This window comes from Notothenia rossii, assembly GCF_949606895.1.
Source record: "Notothenia rossii genome assembly, chromosome: 11".
NCBI lineage: Eukaryota > Metazoa > Chordata > Actinopteri > Perciformes > Nototheniidae > Notothenia > Notothenia rossii.
In genome coordinates this window covers 50,055,117-50,080,563 of record NC_136910.1, presented here as the reverse complement: position 1 = coordinate 50,080,563, position 25,447 = coordinate 50,055,117, and the positions used below count along the sequence as shown (strand labels likewise).

General features: G+C 40.9%; 1 protein-coding gene across 2 annotated transcripts in view; it reads right to left on the bottom strand.

Annotated features, from left to right (window-relative positions):
* Window positions 1-25,447, bottom strand: part of cntfr (ciliary neurotrophic factor receptor) — a 221,768-nt gene that overhangs the window by 129,223 nt on the left and 67,098 nt on the right. For both annotated transcript variants that reach the window (XM_079660167.1, XM_079660166.1), the window contains exon 3: window positions 3,002-3,083. In XM_079660167.1, coding sequence (XP_079516293.1) covers window positions 3,002-3,083 — 82 coding nt within the window. The remainder of the gene's footprint in view (window positions 1-3,001; window positions 3,084-25,447) is intronic.

Sequence of the window (25,447 nt, the reverse complement as noted above, 5' to 3'; positions counted from 1 at the left end):
ATCTAATACTCACAAGTTGTTGTCAATGATCTGTTGTCATGTTTGCTTCTCCGTCTCTCTGCCCCGTCTTGCTCCACCCTCTCGTGTGTCTGGCTCTCTTTCACCTCCCATCTGATCCTCCCTCCGAGACAACATTGACTTCTGTGTACTTGGAGCTTGTATCTATTTGCATGACTCAGTCTGACGGTGAGTTCTACCCGTGTTTCTTATTGTCTTTGTACCGCAACGCACTGCTGTCATTAATTATGAAGTCCCAAATGGATTTCCTATACACTCCGTGTCACAAGCATTAGTACAAACGAAGACAGTGTGTGCCTTCCTCTGTAAGGGCCGTGTGTGTGTGTGTGTGTGTGTGTGTGTGTGTGTGTGTGTGTCTGTGTCTGTGTCTGTGTGTGTGTGTGTGTGTGTGTGTGTGTGTGTGTGTGTGTGTGTGTGTGTGTGTGTGTGTGTGTGTGTGTGTGTGTGTGTGTGTGTGTGTGTGTGTGTGTGTGTGTGTGTGTGTGTACATGCATTGGTGTGTATGTGTTGCATGCTCTTTTGGCCAAGTGGGACAACCTGTCAATCAAACTGGATACAAAATGTGTCAGTGAAACAAGGCACTTTCCAAGACAGGCAGATCATGTGTGTGTGCGTGTGCGTGTGCGTGTGCGTGTGCGTGTGCGTGTGTGTGTGTGTGTGTGTGTGTTGAATGATGTGTGTATATATATATGTGTGTATATGTTTTTGCTTGCAAATGCACATAGCTGTAATTGATGTTAAGTAACTTATGATATACTGTATATTGACGTGTGGGTTGTGTGTGTGGCAGCTGATTCTTATAGCAAAAACAATAAAAGAAAGTGACGGACAGTACACCCCCTCCTCACACACACACAATTCTACCCAAAGATAGACCTGACAGCTCTCTTTCTTCTACGGGTAATATGTATTCCTCCCTCTTTCCATATCTCTTATTCCCTTATGTGTTGCCCTTTCACTGTATTCTTTCTTTCCTTTTGAATGCTCTCTTCAATTCTGATTTTAGGCATAGCGCAATATATAAAAATAGATAAGGAGGATTAATCAGTAAGACAGCTTAGGTTTAAACAAACACTTCTTGAATACCGTATATACACAAGGAAGTCTGTAGAAAACAGTTTCATTATATTTTTGTAATGCGGCAAGGATGAGATGTTAAACACGAAAGTGAGTTAGCATATTAGCACGGCAGGTATATCCTTGTTTCAAAGTATGTTTTTAGATTGGGTTATACATTTGATACAAATAAAGTCAGTCCTTAACACAAGGTTCAAATATGTTAACTTTTGTCAGCAAATAGTCCCTTCTAAATGTTGAAGATGGTACGTCTCTTAAAGATAGCGATGCTAACAGGTGGCTAAATGTGGTTAATAAACGTGGCCGTGTAGTGAAATGTTAGCTTTTTTCTTCTGACAATTGAAATAAAGCTTTAAATCATAAAAGTTGTGTACATCTATGCTGAATAACTTGCTAAATATAACGACATTCTCCTTTGACAAGCTCATTAGCTGCATAAATATGAAATCCAATGGAAAAATGCCATTGGCTTTCTGTCAAGTGTTCCAGGCTGAATTGTCAACTTGGGTTGGACTGCAACATCTTTTTCCTGAGGCACTCTCATATTTAAACAAATATTAGTATACAAATAAAATAATGCATATAAAACCCTTTTAAATGTATTCATTGATTCAGTAAATAAACTTTTACAATTATTTGAAGAAGAAGTAGTAGGGTTTTGTTTTCCCAGTGCTTTACCCCGCACTCTTTCCCATCTAGCATCAATTGTTATTCCTCCTGACTTTCATTCGCAATCCGTCTGTTTCCGTTTGCCTTCCATCCTTTTTCAATTTTCTCAATTTCATCCAGTCTTTATTCACTTCCCCATCTTCTGTTTGTCTTTCCATCTCCCCTCGTTCACCTACCTTCTGTGCTGCGTTCACCTAATCCCTAAAAGACAACATTCCTATTTCGTAAGCCAGTTCTGCTCTGTTTGTGTTTGTGTGTGTGTTTGTGTTTGTGCGTGTGTGTGTGTGTGTGTGTGTGTGTGTGTGTGTGTGTGTGTGTGTGTGTGTGTGTGTGTGTGTGTGTGTGTGTGTGTGTGTGTGTGTGTGTGTGTGTGTGTGTGTGTGTGTGTGTGTGTGTGTGTGTGTGTGTGTGTGTGTAGGACCCTCGTGACAGTGATGTGCGTCACTGGGGAATCTTTCTTTGGGTCAGCTGACTCAAAACAACCCAAACTCATTGGCTAATGACCAAGGCCATTATTCACTAAAAAGTCAAGTGACAAATTGATTCCCCGGTTAAACGCACACGCGGTTTAATTTAAAGTCATGCATCTTGTGTGAACTCTGAGAAGAGCCATCACCGCATTATGTTGGTCTTTTTCCGCTTCTTTTTTTCACCCTCCATTGAAACACTCATGATCATCCATTGACCTGACTGGCTTCTTTGTTGGTAATGTGTCCAAAATATTAGCACCTTGCAGCAATGGATGACAAGCTAATTTGTTCTGCTCTTGTGTGGCTGTTTGTATGCCTGGAGAAGTGAATTCCCCCAAGGCTTTCTCACAGTTACATTTCCACTTTTCTGCAACACCTTTGACGTAACCAGCAACTGGCTAAATGACAGAGCTAAATCACAAAGAAACACACTTTACATCTTACCCTGATGACCCATGGACGACTAGATCACAGACAACAACCATGAAAGACAATTTTAAGTTTAAGATAATCTTTTGCTAACAAGTTAAGCCACTGGCTCTTTAAGTGAATATATTTGATGTTACAAAAGCAGAAGCAAAACTTCCAATAACAGCGCATAGAAGACAATTTGAACACAAACAAGGTGACTTTTCTGAGTTGAGGGTTATAAGAGCAGCAAAGTTTGATAAAGAGCATAGAACAATATGTCAGCCACTTTTTCAGAAAAGGTCACAGAGAACTAAAAGAGTAGGCCTGAACAGTATAATAAAGAAGAAGGTACTCACCAAGCTGACTGCGCCTCTGAGCGTAGGCTACCACCACCGCGGCCAGAACTACACAGCACAACGATGTCACAAGGTTTGCCATCTGTAGACACACACAGAGCAAAGTCATCAGGGTCAGCGCGTGCGAGAGTCGGTGAGTGAGTGTGTCCGCCTGACGTCCTGATTGACAGACAGACCCATAGACGCCTACACCAGCATGGAGGAGATGGAGAGATAGCCGCTTCCTGTCCTCTCTCTGTATCTCTCCTTTCACCGTTATGATCCCTTCTGTGGCCTCTCTGCTATTCCTTCTCCTGCCAACTCGTCAAACTCCCTTATTTCTTTACTTTTTCTCTCACTGTTGTTATCCTCTCCACTGTATAACCTCTCTCTCTCTCTCTTTCTCCTTCTGTTTATGTGTCTCTTCCTTTCTGGTCATCAGCCAAATGGGTCCATCCTCTCTGGGATGGGCTCTGGCCTGCAGCTCTTAAAGGTATAGCACACTGTAAACAAACACAGATTTCAAGTAGAACAACATGCCGTCAACTCATTGTCGCCTTGCTTGAAAACACGTTGATAACCTGAAAATGTTATTTTTACGTAGGAAGTGCGTGTTTATTAAGGGTTAGGTAAGAGAGAGGCGTTTCATCTTTCATCATACTTTTGTCTCTACTTGAGATCCTTCTTCCTTTACTTTCTTGCATTTGTTCCTTATTCAATTTTTAAAAAAATAGTTCAACATGTTGGCAAATACATGTGTTTGCTTCATGTTGGTCCAGCATGTTGTGAAACATCTATTTTGCTTCCTTGCTGAGATGAGTAAACAGATGCAACTCCAACGTCTCAGTTGTGAATATGACACAATCACTAGCCAGCTGGCGGACCTACTGTGTCTTAGCAAACAAACTGGTTAGCCATGCTCTGGGTTTAGCTAACTAAACCCACTTTACAACTGAGCCAAAGCTTACTTAGTAACTCCTAATATGTCATTTGTTTGATCCGCACAACAAGCACATTACATTCTTTGGCTTTAAATGCCACACTTTGTGTTGGTCCAAACCAGTTTCAAGACAACCAAGCTTCAGATCTAGCAGAACAGATATCAATGGTGCATCCCCATCCCACTCAACTCTTGGCATGAAGGATAGTACGCGCATTTCCCACACATTCAACCTTTCTTAAATATGGAAATTATGAAGTTTGTTAGCTAGTACATCTGTGTAGCATGTTGTTCTAATGGAGAGGTGACTAGATACAGTTTGTAACCACAGCAAAACACTGATTAACAAGCTTCAGACTCGATTGAAAAACAAACATTTTTAACGACTCGCTTCCACTAGAAGGTCAGCTACGACATAAGTGCACCATGGGAGCTCAAAGTGATTCACCATCGTGTCCAAGGACACTTCGGTAGTGCGGATGCCTGCCAACAAAGGGGCTTGAACCCAGATCCTTCCATTAAAGTCTGGCCTCTCCTTCATGTCCTCCACTCTGTAAGAGAGCCAGCTGTCTCTCCTTTACCCGACAAAGGTTGTCTAAGGGTCTGCTCGCTGCTGAGTAAGGTGTGTGTGTCTGCATGCGGAGAACAGTGAGCGCTTCCAAACAGAGGCGAAGAGGGGAAAGTGAATTTCCTTGTTCTTTTGAAGCAAGTCTCCAGCTGTTATAAACCGCTGTCATCTCCCATTACCTCTTGCTCTTTGTTTAGCTTCACAGTTAGCATTCTGTGTTCCTTCGACTCTTTTCCACTTTTCTTCCTCTGCCATATCACACTCTTCCTCTCTCTGTATCCATGTGTCTCTTTCCCTAAGGTGATGTCCTGCACATCTCTATTTCTAATGGTTGAACCAGAATACACCATGTTTAAATAACTCGGGAAGATAGGAACATATCTGGAAATATCACCGAGAGACGTTCAAGAACATTAAAAAGCTTTTACAGTACCACTAACATGTCAAACGGGAATACAACTCAGAGATATTTAAGAACTAGAGAATGGACGACAAATCAAATCATGTTTTTTAAAAAAGTATAAAAAAATCAAGCTCTTGTACTTTGTTTTCTGAAACTGCAAAACTTTAACATGTACCTTTTTTATTTGTTAAACAGTGCTGGGGTTTAAGTCACATCAATTGAGTATGTCACACAAACGTCCATTTGTCCTACATCAGTATTTGAGAGACAAAAGTATCCCCCAGCAGAGGTATAAATATAAACCATAGATACAGTTTGTGCATTCTTCAGTCAGCTGTTATCTCACAGTATGTTCAGTTTACCTGTATCTGGAAAACAATATATGTAAATGTACCGGGGGGAGAGAAAGTCCCTCTGGGGGGAACTTTGGGATTTCAGCCTTTGCACACCAATGAAATGCTCAAATACCTAAAGTATATAACACACTTCAGGAAAGGGAAAACCAGAAAAAAGCACAATAGGGGCCCTTTAACCGTTAATTGGCATTTACTGATTCTGACACGCGAGATTATATCCGATATATTTTTAGCATAACAACAAAGCATTTTAAGAAGCAAACTATCTCTGAGGCTTAAAAATCAACAATAGAGACTTTGTATTCCACATCTCATTTGTTATGGGTCTGATTTTTTGTACTGGGAACTCTTTCAAGGGAAGAAAGTCTTTTTTGACTTTATAATATATTAAAGAGTGTTTTTGTACCTGTGATTCAAAAGTTTGCATGTGTGCGTGTGATTGAGAGATAGACTGAGTGTGTGCGCGCTTGTGTTTCTATTTGTTTGAGTGAGTGATTGGCAGCTCATATGTATTTCATCTGAGCAGATATTGAGGATAGTGACAGGGGGTGAAATTAAAATTGCATCCCTTGTCAGAGCCTCACAATCCCCATCTCTGCTCTTCAAGTGCTGGTTTCAAAATCCAAATAATGTGTGTGTTTGCATGCATTTTGGATTCTCTGGGTGTGGGTGTGTGTGTGTGTGTGTGTGTGTGTGTGTGTGTGTGTGTGTGTGTGTGTGTGTGTGTGTGTGTGTGTGTGTGTGTGTGTGTGTGTGTGTGTGTGTGTGTGTGTGTGTGTGTGTGTGTGTGTTTGAAACTGTGGGGGTGTTTAGCCCGTCTATCAGCAGACAATACAGTTTTGATATGTGACAGCTTCAGATCGCTCATATAATGACAGCCCACAGGCGGTTAGTGCTGCAATCACACAAACTCAATATGAACCCTCCTCCCTGTTTCCACCCATTTGTTCCTTTCTTTTTCTTCTCCTCCTCCTTCTTCTTCCATATTTATTTATTCATTTTTTCGTGGAGGGGGGAAAGGGATGAATAGGCGTGATTCTTTTTGGCTGCTTAATTAAAATATATAATTCATTGCTGCGTCAAATGATTTCTGCCTCCGCGTCGTTTGTGGAGTCCGATTTGGGAACATTTGCATTTAAATTGGAAAGCCAGGAGGGAAATACACTAGGTGCATGTCGGTGTGGGAGAGAAAATAAAAGGCATCCTTCCTTCTCTTAAGGAAATGCACACTCTCCTTCTTTTGGTCTACTTTCTCTCACAATGGTGCACAATCACAAGGTTACATGGGCTTGGTCAAATGGCACAAGAGAACATCCAGTAATGGAAACTTAGACGTTTTACCCTTGAAATAACAACTGTGTGTCCACTTACAGTCGTATGTTTAATGGGTACATTTCCTTTTAAGTCCATTCTCCCAAAAACAAAACGGCCACATTCCCCTTGTGACGGCAAAGTGTCTTAAATAGAAAATATCTGGAGAGGAAAAATATAAAAAGGATCCTCTTGAAAAATAAATGATCCTTTGGGAACATTAACAATAGCTTTTAAATATACAATAGAAGCTAACAATAGATGGCTCATATCAGTCGTAATCAGCATACTATATGTATCCCTGCGAAATGGGGTTTTGTGACAATTGCTCTTTTTAAGAATAAAATAAAGAAAAGTTCAAAATAATTTAACAAAAACAGATGTATAATAATTATATAATATAAAACAGTTAAAGATGTAAACATATAGAGTCAAATTAAATAAAAGCATGTATAGAGACGTAATAATTGAAGTGCAATGTAAACAATGCATCTTAGATGTTGTTGAGGATGCCAACAGCAGGAAACTGTGTGGGCAGAGCTTTGTTTCAAAGTGAGATACCCATCATGTAAAAATGACTCCTGCTTAATATATAAACACTTTATTTAACTTTGAAATGTTGGGAACTATCTTATTCAATTAGCCTTTTTACTGAATGGAGATGTATGGACAGGCAGTTATATGATCCTGAGACAGTGGTGCATTATCCTGCTGGGACGTAATTGGAGGTTGCCTGTTGTTATGATACGGAAAGCAGTGTGCATGGCACCATAGAGCACGTTACAAGTCTGTCAAATCACACCTTCCTCCGCCTGCTTGCTCTGTGTACTGACTCACAGCGGCACTGCCCACCATCTGGAGGAATGGGCCGTGTATATAAACAGGAAAGAGTTCCCTAATATGGCAGGCAAGGAGGGTACAAAACAGGCAGCCACACACTATTCCTGAAGCTTAAACATAGAGCGTCCTCAAGGAGTAGACTCTTTAAGTTCGAAAGTGTTTAAAAGACAGAACAATGCCACTGTGATGCAACACGATGGAGAATAATTAGGAAAACTTGCCAAGGACAAGGAAGAAGGGCGAATAACTCTCTTTCAGGGAAATGTCACCATATTGAAAAGTAGAACCTTGAAAGTTTAAAGTAAGGCATCCTGTCCAGGGGGTAATCCTACATCAAAAGGATCCTCTGCGTAGATAGAAGACCCCTGTTTGGGGCAACACTCGATGAACCGACACACTTTTGACATGTTCACCCTACCTGGGGGCAATGATACACATGCAATGCTTTTGACTAAGGAAATGAAGATAAGTAATTGTGTCAGATAGTTTTCTTTCCAGTTTCAGTTAACAGTAAGACCTCCTTCTAAAGTACACTGTGCCTATCAATATACATATTTGTTTTTAATAAAAAAAAGGTAATCCAAAACTTCTTAACAGTACTACATAGATTTTCACATATTTCACATTTCATATTTAAGTATAAAAGTAGAAGTGAAAAAAAAGAAGATGGATATAAGGTATAGAAATAGTGAAAAGATTGTCTAGTTTGTTTTTCTTTTTCTTAAAATGTTTTGGCACAATTTAATGTGTCAACAGGTGTCATAAAAATATTTTAAAAGTATATGGTTAATAAGCAGTAGGTGGGAAAAGGAATGAAGTACAATTTCCTTTTTGGATATAAAAAAGAAAATACCTACAATTTTACCCCAAATTCAGAGATCCTTTTTTTTTATTACGCAACGCTTCAGGAGATAATTAACATTTACCTCTGCCTGTAGAGTAAATGTTAATGAATTTACTGTGCTGTGACCCAGACGGCCATAATAAGAGGAGAAATGGGTTCTGGGCACCTCATCCATCAATAACTGTCCTGCAGATGATCCTGTTCGACCAAACACGTAATCACGCCTAACTGTTGCCACTGAAACCTTTAATGTCACGCTCCCTCTCCAATAATACAACTTCCTCATTCCCATAATGCTTCTCTTTTGCTTGCCAACTCTCATCAATCATGCAGGATTGCTGCAGATTAGCCACAAGCGCTGAGGTGATGGCGGTGGAGGCAGGCGAGGGTCGGCTGTGATAGTGTGGCCGCTGGCATTTCGGGTACAACACACACACACACACACACACACACACACACACACACACACACACACACACACACACACACACACACACACACACACACACACACACACACACACACACACACACACACACACACACACACACACACACACACACACACACACACACACACACACACACACACACACACACACACACACACACACACACACACACACACACACACACACACACACACACACACACACACACAGCTGGCATTTTGGGTACAACACACACACACACACACACACACACTGATGTAGACAGTTTTGTTGCAGCGTGTTGATAGCTGGATGGCTTTGACCTTTTCCAGTCGCTCCGGCTATAATTGCTCGCTAAAGACAACGTAGAATGTGACTCACGGGGTAGAAGGGGTCACACAAACACCCGTAAACACACACACACACACACACACGCACACACACACACAGACTTGCATGTGGATGACGGTACTTGGCTCCAAGTGATAAATTTGGCCATTGATCACATGTGACTGCTCTCAGCTGGCTGAGATTTAGGAGGTCTGAACACATCAGCTACTATGCATCGTGAATCCTTTCGGGTAAAGGTCCCACACCACACAGCTGCAGATATCTAACCTGCAATAGATTTAGTAGCCAGTTCACAAACTACCCCCCTCCTAGGGCAGTCTTTGGCTTCTCGGGCGAATACTGTCTCGGATAATCTACGGGTAGTATTCGAGCACGGACTTGAATTAATGTTAAAGCCTAATATAATTAAACATGGCAGACTGGGTCACTGACTTGGCTCGATGCCTAAACACTGGCAGGGCCTTATGTCAGGTAGCAAATCTCATATGAGTGCTGATGGTGTGGGGATTTTTTGTTGTATTTGAGCATGGATGTGTGTGTATGGGTGTGTATGTGTGTGAGAGTGTGTTTGTCTCCACGCAGCCATCTGGACCTCCTTGTGTGTGTAGAAGTAGATATAGGTGGTTAGAAAACTCTGGAAAAACACTGTGTTACCTCCAGCCCTCTCACCTCTGAACTCTTTAAGTGTATCAAAGCTAAGAAAACAGAGCACTTTGTGTGTCCGTGTGTGTGAGTGTGTGTCAGCATTCTTAAGGTCTATGAGGCTTTGAATGATGGGTGTAGACTCCCCTGTGTGAACAGGGAGCCTCCAGGAGCTGTGTAGCATGTGTGTGTGCGTATATGTGTGCGTGTGTGTGTGCGTCTATGTGTGCGGTTGCGTGTGTGTGTGTGATGTACGGACTGTGATGTGCCAAACAGAGGTGTTTTTGCAGGGAGTTAATCAGAAACAGAGTTGAGGGCTTGCCCACGGTGTATGAAACACACACACACACACACACACACACACACACACACACACACACACACACACACACACACACACACACACACACACACACACACACACACACACACACACACACACACACACACACACACACACACACACACACACACACACACACACACACACACACACACACACACACACACACACACACACACACACACACACACACACACACACACACACACACACACACACACACACCTTTCCGTAATTCAATACTATCGACCTTAACCTTCTGTTAGTAAACAACTCAGAGTAACATTTTTAGCAGCAGGGTGCTAAATGATGCCATCTCTACCTATAAGGTGTTATTCCTACATGGAATAGAAAGTAAATGTGGTTAGGGCAAGCTCATGAGAATCTCTATTGGAAATTTTTGGAAATCCATGAATCTTATCCATGAATACAAAAACCCAAATAAACAGTAACCGTTAATGAGAGTATCAGATTAAAGCACTAATATAATATCACACCTTTAATAAGGAGACACCCCTAACATCTTCCTAACATTTTAAACATGCAATTTAAAGGTATTTTTTTTAAATCCTCTTAAAGTGTTTATGTGTGCATATGTAAAGCACCCGGGAAATCCTTGGCAATGAACCTGATTCTAATTCTGAATGCTGACAATACCACGGGGAAAAAAGAGCAAGAGATTGGAAACTGTGCCGCAGAGTCAACCTCCTACACCAAGCATCCTTGTGACCCGGCAAGTTGAAGTAAAAGGAGGGAACAGATGATTGTGTGTCTGAAACAAGCCGATCCAATTTGTGTCAATAATATCTCATTAGGGTACAGCCACTCAAAGATGTAAACAGTGAATGTTTGTCATTCATCTACATAAATGAACAAACGTATTTATCTGAATTGTTCTTAATTAAGACTTCATTAATTTTCCGTTGCAGAAATAATGGATTATAAAAATTCCAACAGCCTGGATTGAAGTAGCCTTGAGATGCTATAGCATCAGACAGAGAAAAAGGATCAGTCTACAGGGGTCCAGTAAACTCATTTCTTTCCCACCCCCAGATATTTGATATTCTCTTCAGCCCAGAGCGACACCGACTCAAAAGTCATCCTTTCTCCGACTTCACTCGGCTCCCTCTGGAGTCACGAAGGGCTTCATATCAGCTTTGTTTCCCCGCATGTAGTAGTTCTTCCAAAGACTTGCCAACAGACTTCATGTGTAAAATCAGTCGAGCCCCCCTTTCAATGGGTGCCCGTATTAGTATTATCAGTGGCGAACCGTGTCCATCACAACTTGACCTTCTGTAGACACACACACCCCCCCCCCCCCCCCCCCTCCGCGGCATTATAATGTCCGTCTTTTCACTGAATTGTCGTCTTGAAAAGGGTACTCACAACAATTTCGCAACAACTTCATCTTCACCTGTTGCACTTGTCATGTCAACGTTAAAAACAATAAAACGGAATGAATTGCTACGTCACATTCATCTAGATCCTCTGTCTCGAGCCAGTTAACTAGCGGGCCTTCTAGAGAACCCTGGAACCGAGGGAAACTCTGAAAGAACACGCCCATTGGCTGCAAATCAATATATGATTGGTTGATCAAACTGTCAGTCCAAACGTACATTCAGTGCAACAGCCAGGGAATTCTATCAAGGATGTAGAATACCTTGGTTGAAGGACAAGATCTGATTGGTTGCTTTCTTTTCTAACACAAAACCACTGAAATGTGTAGTGCATGGTCCGAGAAGGACAAACAAATCAACGTAACACTGTAATATTACAGATCAACAACACAGATACCATTCTCATTTAATCATTTTATATACATTTGATTCCATTTTATTTATATAATTAAATCGATTTTTTGGTTTGTTTTATCTGAGTGTTCCAGATAAGGTATTCTCTGAATACCTTGAAGGCCCTGACGGTTCGCCACTGAGTATTATACTGACATTAGTATCAGTATGAGGGAATGAAGATCATACATTAAATGTCCATACTTTTAGATCTGTCATGAATCCACCGTCCCAAACAAGCTAAAGTACATCTCTATTGTTTCCGCCCTAAGGCTCTGTTGCCATAGAATTCCTTCACCAAACGCATAATCACAATATGATCCTCTGAAACGCTGATAGCTAACATCTACAAACACTTCTGTGATGTGAATAATGAGCTTGGATGAAGGGTGTTATAGTCGTCTAATTGCCTATTCCTCTGACCGCCGTGCAGGCGTGACTGAAAAATAGAGGCATTTCTTTCTTCTGTAAATAAATAAATGTCAAGTATTCAGCAGGGTCCGGCCGGCTCTTGGCTTTCGCTCAGGCAGGTTTCAACCCCTCAGTCTGGGAACATGTTACTGCATCACTGTAGTGCAAATACAGCGTGTGTGGATGGTGGAAAACAAGTTTGCTGAGGATCAAATAAAGCCTCGGTGGAGGAAACTAGGATTTAATATGCAGCTGGTGAAACTGAGGGTTTTAAATGCACTACATAACACGGTGAGTTAGGATTTGTGTGCTGCCCATGTGAGATTTCTTTCAGTCCAAAGGTGTTCTTTCCACAAAGCATTCAGATCTTGGATAGAGATGGTACAACCTTGACGACAAATAACCCCATCTCTAAGGTTTACAAATATGTTGTAGTAAAGACTTATTTAAAAACTGAAAGAGCGAACAGACAATCTTACAATGGGTGTTTACAATATATTAAAACAATATGTTTTAAATGTGTGGAAAAGTAAATAAAGTGATAGAAAGGGGTAATTAATGGGAGAAAGAGTTGCACACAGAGCTAAAACTGAAAGACAAACACACAGTTTCCTTATTGCATTAGTGTGTATGTGATGTGTCAGTGTGAGAAAGATACTGTGTGAGAGAGAGAGAGAGAGAGAGAGTGCGAGAGTGCGAGAGTGCGAGAGTGCGAGAGTGCGAGAGTGCGTGTGTGTGTGTGTGTGTGTGTGTGTGTGTGTGTGTGTGAGCTTGTGGGTTTCCCTTAAGGCCACTACACACCAACCTGAGACCAAAGAACGCGTACCGAAGGTGTCCCGACTTTTACATCCGCTACGTCGCCTGTGTCGGGTACGCCAACCGTCTACGAACACACCGCAAAGACTTCAGTCGACGAGTGGCAATAACTGTCCTTACCAGCAGGCAGTGTATTCGTCATTCAAAAGAGGCAACAGCCAATCAGAGTGATTTATTTGGCCGACTTTCAACGATGGTGTGGGACACACCAACCTGAGTAGGGCGCCGTGAATGCCCGACTGCCTCTGACGGCCTCTGACTTCCAAAATCGGGTAGGTGTGTCAGGGCCTTTAGTGTGTTGGAAACTAAAAGCAGTATGTTTACTCAACTTGTTTGCCAAGCCTCTTTAGTAAATATATAGGATACAGTAGCAGCATAGACCAGGCGCACACACACTACCACAGGCGGATATTTGTAGATTTGATTCCTATCACCTTCTTGTAGGTCTGTCTATTCGTTGGGTGGCCTAGCAATCAAACCCTGACATGTACCACACACACACACACACACACACACACACACACACACACACACACACACACACACACACACACACACACACACACACACACACACACACACACACACACACACACACACACACACACACACACACACACACACACACACACACACACACACACACACACACACACACACACACACACACACACACACACACACACACACTAGAAAACACATACATGCACATTACGGGAAACAATAAAAAAAGTTGTGGATAAGATGCATACAAATATGCACTTAACCTTGAACACACTGGTATATATATATATATATATATATATATATATATATATACATGGCATTTAGGCCCCCCACACACACACACACTCATCATATTGTAAGTAAGCACACACAGTGTAAGTTGGGTGGCCGAGAACCTCAGTAACCAGATAAACACTAACTATATTGGAGCATTCACGTAAGTACACTTAAGTGTCTGTTGCCTCTTTCTGAGCAAATACAAGACAGAAATAGTTGTGTGTGTGTGTGTGTGTGTGTGTGTGTGTGTGTGTGTGTGTGTGTGTGTGTGTGTGTGTGTGTGTGTGTGTGTGTGTGTGAGAGTTCTTGGATGGAAATAAGTTAAGCGTGAAAATTACATTTTAAAAAAAAGTGTTCAAGGGCATCTGTGTCTTTGCTTCTCGAGCTTGCAACACAAATTAGACTTCAATAATTAATATTGTGCTTTTTTATAAATGAGCAGTCTTTCGTTATGTTCTGCACCTCCTGTAATATAGCCCAATAACGTATATAAATAACTATTCTATGCATTATACTTTTATTGAAATAAACCTAAACAAGTTGATAGGTGTTGATATGTTAACACTCGTGACATGTGACCAATCAAAAAGTGATGTGGGCGGGGCATCAAGTGAGACCTTAAAGTAATGACTTGTGACAAAGCATCAGAGCCAAAGTCGCTGATTATTTTAATTTGTCGATTCAGATAATTATAATAACGCTGAATCTTGAGAATGATAATCACTCGATCCTTAATACAAAAAATATATATATTTAACTCATAAACAACTTTACAAACAAGTAAGAGTTCTAGGATGTGTTTTGAGGCGTCAACCCAAACTTGAAATTAGAGGCTTTGAGAAGCAGTGTGATATCATGTTCCAGCAAGATCCCATTTTGTCTAAATTTGAGAAGATGTGTCTCGCTAAGGACACTTTATCAAGGTCAATGCCAGCCTTGACACTTCTACTTAGGATGCGAGAAAAAGAAAAACGACACGTCATTAAAGTCGTATGCTAGATCTGCTCCGCGGAATAAAACGAGTGAACTGCATGCACTGAAAACCTGCTGAGCACCCAGGAAGTCATCTTACATCACACTTATGTAGTCGCCCCAGGAAGAGTCATCGAATGCTGAGCAGCACTATTCTGGAGGACACTTAGTCATCGCTGACTTAACACTGATGTCATTATCTAAACTCACTGTGTGTGTGTTATGGAGAGCCATTCATTATCTCAGTCAACGCTCTCACTCCGCCACATGCCCTGTAGGCAAGTCTGTCTCTGTCTTCTCTTATTTCCTGTTTCTCCCGGCAGCGCTATAATTCAACATTTTAACTCGAGCTGGCTGTCTTCCCTTTCCTTCCCTTTCCACCTGCTGCTCTCCTATCAGTCATCCTGTCCGAGTTTCCTCAACCTTTCTATATTCACCTCGTGCGATGTCACCTCTGTCATTCACTATCTCCCCAGGCCTTCCCTCGCCTCTCTCTTTCTCCCGTGTCCTCCAGTAAACGCTGATGACAGCATTTCCCATTTTCACACAGCAGAGAGAGCTGAGCTTCCCGGAGGAATCGCCATGACGATGATACGCCGATGAGCAAGCAGGGACGGTGACAACCTCTTAATGAGAATCAGCTGCAGTGTGTAATGCCAAAGTGAATTTGTCATCATATAGAAGGACTGAAGCTGGTAAAGCTCCTCTTGGAGACGGATATTTAGATTGTTTCTCAAATGAAAAATGAAGGCCTACTAGCTGCAAGTCAGGGGGGGGGGGGGGGGGGGGTGACACTTGACAAATGAGTGACAGCTCCCTTTCTCCTAAGAAGCACATCAGCGAGGCACTGTACCTCCATCTACCCTGTGGTGGACAACAGTAAAGCTTTAATGCATACTTAACATTTCTTTCTTGATATATATTGCAATTGGTTTTTATTCCACACATTTTTTATATGTAATCAGATATGTGTTGATATGTATATGATATACATATAATGATATTTTAGGTTAATATTTGATGTAGTACTTCTAATGTTTTAGTGTTCAAAAAGTTATTTATTTGTCTCACACTGCCTATGCTGCAGCAACTTGTTTCACCCTCTGTCTGAAACCAGAGCCCAGTCTGCTCTGATTGGTCCGAACCCTTATTCTAGCCAATCGAAGTGCGAGTCAAATTGATGTCACTATGTAACGGAAGTATACAGATACGTCTACTGGAGGCTTTCCGGGCGGGGGGAATTAAGAATTAAGCCTAGGCAGGCCATTCACATACACAAAAACATATATAACAGCCATACAGGAAACAGTAAACCCGAGAAAAGCATAATTGGGCTTTTTTTTATTTTTATTGAGTTGTACCTGGTGCAGGGACATAAAGAAATACTACTCTATCGACATGCCGTTTCCCAGTTGTTAATATGCACAGCAGCAAGATTGTAAATCAAAGCATTGCTAAAAAGGTAAATGCACAGGCTCAGTCTACATTACCTGAATAAATAAAGGATAAAATGTATATTTTAATTTCCCCTGAGGTGCTTTTTGAGTAATCATCAGAATTATTATTGTACCGCTGAAATTGGTTTTACCCTTACGACCCCTTACTGTAGAAGGAAAAAATGAAGATATTTATTTGTTGTGATAGCTAGGTAAGTGGTCGTTTTGAATAAGAGGCTGTTTTCATGCGGGGGGGATTACTGTAGGCTTCAGTGAAAAAGTAAATTACGGAACACAAAGCAGAAAAGTAAATCTTAAAGGGTAAAGAAAATAATCTGATGTCACCAACAGGAGGTGTGATTGAACGATGCACAACAAAATGTGTGTATGTGAACATTTGCTTTACTTGACACACACACACACACACACACACACACACACACACACACACACACACACACACACACACACACACACACACACACACACACACACACACACACACACACACACACACACACACACACACACACACACACACACACACACACACACACACACACACACACACACACACACACACACACACACACACACACACACACACACGTGGCCTTTCATTGTTTATTAGTAATGCAATCATTTATAAAGGTTTGGCCGCTGTAATCACACTTTCCATCCAACCTAGCTGCATCTAAATGACCTGCTTTGGGGAAATTTCGTATCAACGGTGCTTCGGAAAATAGCGCCCACGCTTGTCAAAACAAAATGAACGCAAACACAACAGCAGAAAGAGAGGTAGGGAGGGAGAGAAAAACAAAATATTAGGGAGAAATGAAGACAGAGATGAAGTTAGACAAAACGAAGATGAGAAAAAAATACTGAAATGTGAGAAGGGGATGAAGAATTGTAAGTGAATGGGGAAAAAACAGTGCGATTGAAAGTAAAATGCACATAGACACACACATACAAACAGATTGATGCCTGTGTGCAGTTTATGTAACTGTGTTTATCTACCGATTATCATGAACTCATTTAAGACTGTTGTGCAACATCACTCAGATATTCAACATTCGAAAATGTTCTCACGCAGGATTTGGAAACTCTGGTCTCCCGCGACGACAAGCCAAATATCTTCACCACCCAAGCTGAAAGAACTCCCGAACAACCCACTCTAGAAGAATAAAGTTTAAAAAAGTCAAAGGGAATAAAATGTTCTTGAATCCTGAATAGGGAACATGGATGTGGGGTTGGGCTTTATCGGAGATATTTAACATCTGTGGGTGGGTTGTATTCACATGAAAATGTCAAAACAAGAAATGGAACAAATAAATATATTGTTGGGATCCTGGGGGTATGTTCTGTTTTGCGCATCTCATTTTGAACCGACTAATAACTGTCACCCACCAGTGGGAAACATTTAATGACTCTGGAGCCGAGCCAAAATGATGTTATGCACTGTTGACTAGCAGAAAAACATGGGCGTAACTCGAGAAATCAACCCATTTTCAGATTGTGACATTAATCAGCACATGATGGTATGCATATTTGAAGGTTCAAGAGCAAGATGAAACTTATTTACCCACTGATAATGAGCTGAAGAAAAAACATTTGGAATGACTTACATTTTGCCTCTTCTGAAACTGTCTAGTTCTGTTTTAAAAAACAGATGTTCAGAACTTTTCTGGGGGGGAATAAGAAAACTGGGGTGCAATGGGGCTTGTTTTTGTTTCTTTCTTGACTGTTAAAGGCACCCTAATATTCTAAGTTCATCTGTATTGTGTGCCTCTACTGTGACATGTTTCCATGGTTTAATGTTTAAAAAGGTCTTCATCTGTTCAAACTGCCTCTTTCCACCCTCTGTCTGACACCAGAGCGCAGTCTGCTCTGATTGGTTAGCTGGCTGGCTCTGTTGTGATTGGCCAACCGCTTAGAGATGTCCCGCCCCCCCGTTAGCATATCAGTTACAATATGTGGTTTCATTGGCTCCACAAAAAAAGTCTGACTATGATCGAGTGTGCTCATCTCAAAGCACATTGGACGTAATCAAGTTTTAATTTAAATATGAAACCTTTAATTGCCATAATTGTATTAAACTCTCCTTTCTGTCAGTCAGCCAACAGCAAGGAACATCTCTACCAGCAAAGAATATCCTGAAATGCTCTGTGTTAGTTGTGAGAGCCGTTAATTACAAGCTGTGAATGTTTCAGTCAAGGTAATGTTTGTATTTCATTAAAAAAAGATTAAAAGTATGAATCTATCTAAGTCCAATTTTGAAAACGGCTAAATAAATGAGCGACTGTTACACAGGTAAATAAGTTGCTGTAAATGGCACCAGAGCTTGGGGTAACATCCCGCTCAAGTCAATAAACATGACAAAAAAGCTGAGAATGAAAAACATAAACACACAAAGCAGGAAACCAGCTCATGAAAGATGAGCTACAAGGTAATTCGCCGAAAAGAATGGCAACATAAAAGGATGAATAATGGCTGAACAAAAGTAATCTTGCCGTGTTGTTATCCCGCACAATGGGATGAAAAACGTTCACTGGTGTACAGCAAAGTGCCTGTAATGGTTTTTATTGTTTGGAGGTGGCTCCGAAATAAGGCAATGCCGAGATGGATGCTAATAAAAATTCTCGCCAACTCTCAAAAACATTCATACGAAACAAATGGAGGCATATGCTTTTTGGAGCTCCCATTTCAGATTCTATTTCGTAGCCGCGTGAGATGACTGACAACCGCTGTCAGATTCCACTCCATTACTCGCTCACACTCACACACACACACACACATATATATCTATTGATTGCTAAACTCTGCAGCTTTTGGAGTGGCGCCAATGTGAAGTGGGCTATTGAGGGACGAGGTGTGCGCACACTACAAACACGCACGTTGAGGAATGGAGGGGCTATGCAAGGACACATTCTGTGCACGTGTTCCTCTCTAACAGAGAAACGTGACACAAAGATTAAACCCAAGGCAATTCCACCTGCTTGCTGTTGTTCTCACTTTATTTGTCACTTGAGATGAACGGCAGGGAGAGAGGACTTACTCGATTTAACTTCCCTCTAAGATGATTATTAGGTTCAAAGGATTGCTGTAAGAGCACTAACACGACTTTCCCATGAGTTGCTTGTATTGCTAGCGGTGTACAGTAAGACTCTAACCCTAATCTGCTGATATATTTATTGTAAGCTGCAGATGGATAAAACTATAAGCTTATGTATAACAATGTAGAAATAACAGAGAACAGAAGGAAAAAAATATATAGGAAAGGCGATTTGGAAAAAAGATTAATGTCAATGTCGGAAACACGGTAATGGCATGGTGCAGGTATGAGTCCCGAAACCCAGAAATGGGTTAGCATTTTAGAGCTTCTAGTTTTCAGAAATAAGGTCTGAGGTTCATACAAGCTTACGAGATGTTTACGTTTTGTCCTAAGACATAATGTGTCAGTAAATACTCCACTGCTGAATGTCTGAAGCTTTTACGCGTCTTAAAAAAGGCGGTGGTTGCTAACATTTGACTCAAACATACTAACGTCATAATAACGCAGAAAACTATTTTGCCTTTAGCTTAGCGTTGTTGATGTGAAGTCATGTGACCTTGATGTAGTGTGTTTACAAAATCCAATGAAAATATACATTTTGGCGTTTGGCGAGGGAGTGCTTGCGTTGCTAACTTCCGTGTTGGCCAACAAAAAAACGTAATTATTGCAACACTCAAAAGAGGAGGCTGTTTTGGACTCTAAAAAATCTGGCTTTTAATCTGTGGTTGTTTTTGTATTATTTGACTTTAACTATATATTTATTTGTTGTTCCTTTCTGTTCATTTATTTTCTTTTCCCTATATCTGTAAAGCGTCTTTGAGCACCTGTAAAAGCGCTAACAAAATAAATCTATTATTACTATTATACTATGAACACTATCTGATCATTTACCGATCAAATATCACACAAAAAATGATTTAACCAGAGGCAAAAATACCGCATCTGTTTTCCTCCTCCCATTTATACTTTATGTCACCCAAGCCCTGTCTACCTTTCTCTGTCCATCTAAATGATATCTGTTGCCGTGGTTTTGCTGCCTGGGCAATGGAGAACTCCGATTGCACAAGGTGTTAAATGAGACTGTATTGATCTGTCTGCTGTGTGGGGTGAGGGCTGTGTGCTTGTATGCGTGTGAGCGGGTCTGTGTGACATGCCCTCTATGTCAGTTACAGGCAGATCGTTTTTTTTTTTTTCGAGTGAGTGAATGTGAAATCACAAAGATAAGGGAGGGAGATAATGACATCAAAGAAAACCTTGAACACACTGTTGTAAAAAAGTTTTGGAGCCTCCGTTATTCCTTCATTTCCCAAAAAGCTTGTTATATAATGTAAATGAGTGTAATGTTGTGATTAATGTATCGTAAGTGTTCTGGTACTATTTGTTTTCTGCATACCTATGTGGTTCTGTTAATTAATCTTAATCGCATTTAAATGTTAAGAGAATTGACTCAACTTTATTCAAATTAATAAATAGCACCAATTCAAAAATGTGTTGCAGAAAAAGACAAATATAACTGTGACTAAAGGCATAGAGGAGGCTATAAAGTGGTTGTTTCCTACTTATCTTTCCTACATGCAACAGATGTTACCAAATCATACATTTCACAATCTAACAGCCGAGGAAATGCAGTCTACTCCCCCAAATATTGCCACAAATTGTTGTGCTAAGTGATTCACTCGCACTGTTTCCTGTGAAATCATTATTGTTGCAACTTTTTTGCATTCCTGTCATTTCTGCCTGCTTGTCTGCCGCCTCTCAGTGAACTTCGAATCAAACCATTTTCCATACGTACGTCTTCATTTGGCTGACCGTTCCTGTTCCTGTCACTGGACTGTGACAAATCCCTGTACAGTCTACTGGCTAGACTGTCACAGCTTTACTTCCATATACAGTCACAGGGGAAAAGGCCTTTTTAAAGCTTCCGGACTTCAAGAGGATGAGTTGCAGTGAAACCGGGGATAAAACTTCAATTTGTAACTGTTTTGTAATTAATATCATCTAGAACTTTTTTGGACAGTTTCATACAATGATATAGTTCAATACTCCTCTCAGCTCACAGCCAGCTTCGTCCTGTCTCTTTTAATCTCATTCTCATACTCCTTCACATGTACTATTCTTTGTTTAACACCCCATGATTTTCTTCTCCCTCATTCTCATTGTGTATCCCTTACCTTAACAGCTACCTGGTAATGTTTATCTACCTCTTTCCTCTTGCTTTCCTTTCTTCCGTAGCATGATTAATCTAACGTCCAACAGCTCTCTCACCCTATGTACCCTTTATCCTTCACTTCCTCCACTTCCTTTCTTCTTTCCTTCCACTCTCCAGCGCCCTCCCTCCATCATCTTCCCCTCCTCTCTTCTGCTTCCCTATTCCTCCCCTCCTTTCCTTTGTAAGATAATACATTTGCAGCCTGAGTGATCTATTGATTCCCTGAACCCCAGCGCCCTTCAGAAAGGTAATTTTTTTTAAGGAGGAAAGAAGATTAGAGCGAAACGCAGCACATTCCAAGGTGAAGGGGGCTCTCCCCGCTTTACCCATCGATGGAAACAACTCTCCCTTTTAAGAAGGTGATGTGTGATGGGCATGGATTCTCCATATGCTCTGGCATGCTATCTTATTTCCACACTAATGTGTTTATTCCCTCCTTCCACGGCAGCTGTGAGGGGTTTGAACAAAGGAACGGAAGCCTAACAAAGAGGATGTTGGATGACATTTCCAAAATAATAGTTTTTGCAGATTGGTGCTGAATGTATTTTGGGATATTAGGGCTTTGGCTCATCAAAAAGATGTGGAAGGGATTAGATTCAAGTTTATTTATTGTAATGTCAGGCATTGCAATTTATGTAATGGTCATTTTGAATCACCTACACCTAAAGATACATGTCTTGATGCCGTCTTAAGTTATGATGTTATCGATTTGCCAAAGTGAACATGCATCACCTGCCCTAAAACAGCTTTCAAACTTCTGCAAAAAAAAAAAATCATAGAAACCATTGGCTGTCCATACCTTATGCTTATGTACAATTGTTTACATCCTCTGCATTAAAGAGATTAAAGTCCTCTTTAAAATGTCCTGTTGGAATACCACTTAATTCCTGCTATGACACTTTAAGTACTCAATCTGTTGCAAAGTATTTAGCTACTTCTTAGCTGTCTCTTAATTCCCACAGGGACTCATTTAGTATTCAGATTTAATTCTGTTTTCCGGCACCAACATTTCACAGCGTAACGTTCTGGAAGCTCTTAATTTAACAGGAGACAGTTACCAATGCAACATGATAGATGTATATGAACATGCTTGAGATGAATAGCACCATCATTTGAGGAGAACACTTTTCAGCGATGTGCATGACATGACCTTTTGATTCGTTCCCTGATAATCCCAGAGGAATCTCGGTGACAGGAAACTAATGTGGGTCATCATCAATGATAATTGGCCTTTGTTTTGCATTAAAAGAATGACTCTTATGGATAACGGGGCATTATGCTGACCTCTTTTTTTGCAGACAGATGATGGTCATTCTACCAATGTACTGAAGTTATATAAGCAGAAGTGTGTTATGTTGGACATTATTTAAGTATAAGTGTTTGACTTTTGAATTGCAATCCAATTTAATTTTTGTAAGTTTAGAAGAGTACTTCATTTCGATTTGTCGTGTAGGTTGAGCGTTGTATTCAATGTTAAATATCCTAGCATAGCTATAGTACACCTTGACAAGGTCACACAACATTTGGGGAAATTCCAGTGCATGGCTCGACTTCATTATGTAAGGAGAGCCACATGTGTCATTCCTGGAAGCGGGTATTTCTCAGCTAGAGGGTCCAATGAGGTCCAATCTCTCATTATCCAAACATTTTGCTGAGATGTTCCTGCAGTTTTTGATTTATTTTTGATTGGAGACTGCCTTTACTCCTGCCAGGAGTCTGAAACAGTTTTGAGTAAGAGAGGCAAAGAGGAATGGTAGATGAAAGTGAAAAGGGGATGATGGAGAAAAAGAGGTCAGCATTGGAAGGGAGTTGAGAGAAAGGAATCAAAAAGTAGATATATAGTGAAGTAAATCAAAAGAAAGAAAGGAGATAAAATATCTAAGAAGGAAGTATGGGTGACGAGCAATGAGCTACAAGAGTAGGGGAATAATTTAGCATTCACATCAACTGATCTAATTCCAAAGAGAGCCTGTCCCTCACCCTCCTCCGTTCTATCTCGGCCTATTTTATTTCTCACTTAGCCTCTTTTTACCTCTCTCTTGGGGAGGGGGATAAGTCTTTATCAAAACAAATGGATCTTTGCCAAAACACTACACTTATCTGTAATCGCAGACAATCAGAGAAACTGATGTTTTCTGTCAAGAACCCGATCACAACCATATTGGCTGACTGTCTTTCTACTCTCTAGTGAGCAGAGCTGAATAAAGCAAAAAACTATTTGATTGTTTCTTTAGCTGACCTTTTCCGACTCTCCTTCTAAATCTCACGTCACATTTCCTGTCTCTGTATATTCACATATCCGTTATTCATTGCCGTTTAGTTTCCTTTCATCTCCTTTTCAATCCCCGCACTGCATCACCCACCAACCCCCAAAACAACCCCTCTGTGATGGGTATAACTGCTTAGCTGCTCCATAAAAGGCGCTATAATGGATGTCATACCTCACCGATATTGTTGCCAAACGTCACTTCAACCATGTTGGCCACCCGGTGAATGGAGCCATTTTAGCATGCGTGTGTTGTGTTTGCCTATTTATGTGGAAAGGAAAGCACTATGTGGGGAACATTTCATACCCCAGCAAATGAGAAAATAGATGTGACATGAAGTCTGACGGAGAGTCATGTTTTGCAACAATAGGAGAGGAAGTAAAGAGTCAAATGAGTGTAATTGTAAAAGAAAATTGTGTTTAGATACTCGTAGTGGTTTGTAGACATGTGGATAGTTTTTGTTTTAATGAGAATGCAGACATTTGTAGGCTGTCATTTATGATCCACTCCAAAATAAAGGACAGGTGTGTTGAAAGGTGGAAAGAAACAGGAACAAAAGACAAACTGAAAAATACAAAGAAATACAGAAAGGAAAGAAAACAGACTGCAGGGCAAAGAATCACAAATACAATGTCACAACAGAACAATATGGCTGATGGCGGGGAGAATGGATTTAGCAGATGGCTGATATTAATTAGCTACGGGATGAGATCTACAGTGCATCACTGGGCTCGGCTAAGTCACAATATGCTGGATTCAATGCACATATTCACTTCTGCAAGGTCAATTAGCTTGCTGTATGGGGTAGCTAGCTCATACAAAACAGTATAGAAACTAAACCAAAGTTGAAACAACATGAGGAACGAATATTGAATACGTTTAGAATTAGATCAAAACATGGGTTTTTAAGAGCTACCACTTTTAAAGCTTTGCAATGAAATGTATTACCCTATTCTCAATGTTAAGCTACTACTGCTGCTTCTTTCCTGTTATGGCCCGTCCACACAGCAGCGTTAAAAAATCTTCCAACGCTTCTGCCCATTCATTTTGCATGGGGTGACGTCACGTTGCCTCGCTTTTCACCGAACTGCATTGTGGGGAAGCAAAGCGAAGATTTCCAGGATTTTCAGGATTCAAAAGTTGAGCAATGTTCAACTTTTGAAGCTGAGCTGGAAGCATCAGCCAATCAAATCCTGTTTATGCAAATCTGACAGTACAAGCGCTAGCCAATCAAACCGCGTGTAAGCTGGGAGAGACATACCGCAGTTCATTTCCTCATATTCCAAACGAGAAATCACGGTAGCAAATCACCCGGTTCTTTACGACCAGTAACTATTTACCGGGATACAAACCGGAGGAACCAGGCATGGAGGGAGGTGGCAGAGACAGAGGGTGAAACTGGTAGGTTTTCGCCTGTTTGGGGAGTTTATATATACAGTATATTTATTGCTCGCATAACATCCCCGGGGTTTTTTGCTTTGTATGTCGGGGGCGGGAGATTCATGTGATTGTTTGTTGATCTCGTTGCTCGAAAAGATCCCCAAGCTTTCAGACTTCACCTCCAAGATTTTCAAGATTTCTTTAACGCTGCTGTGTGGACGGGCCGTCAGATGGTGTTGCTTCTTTTAGATTGACAATATTACTCTGGGTCAAAGTGACAAGTCCAATCTCTTCTGGGCGAGTAGATCTCTAACTTAACAGCT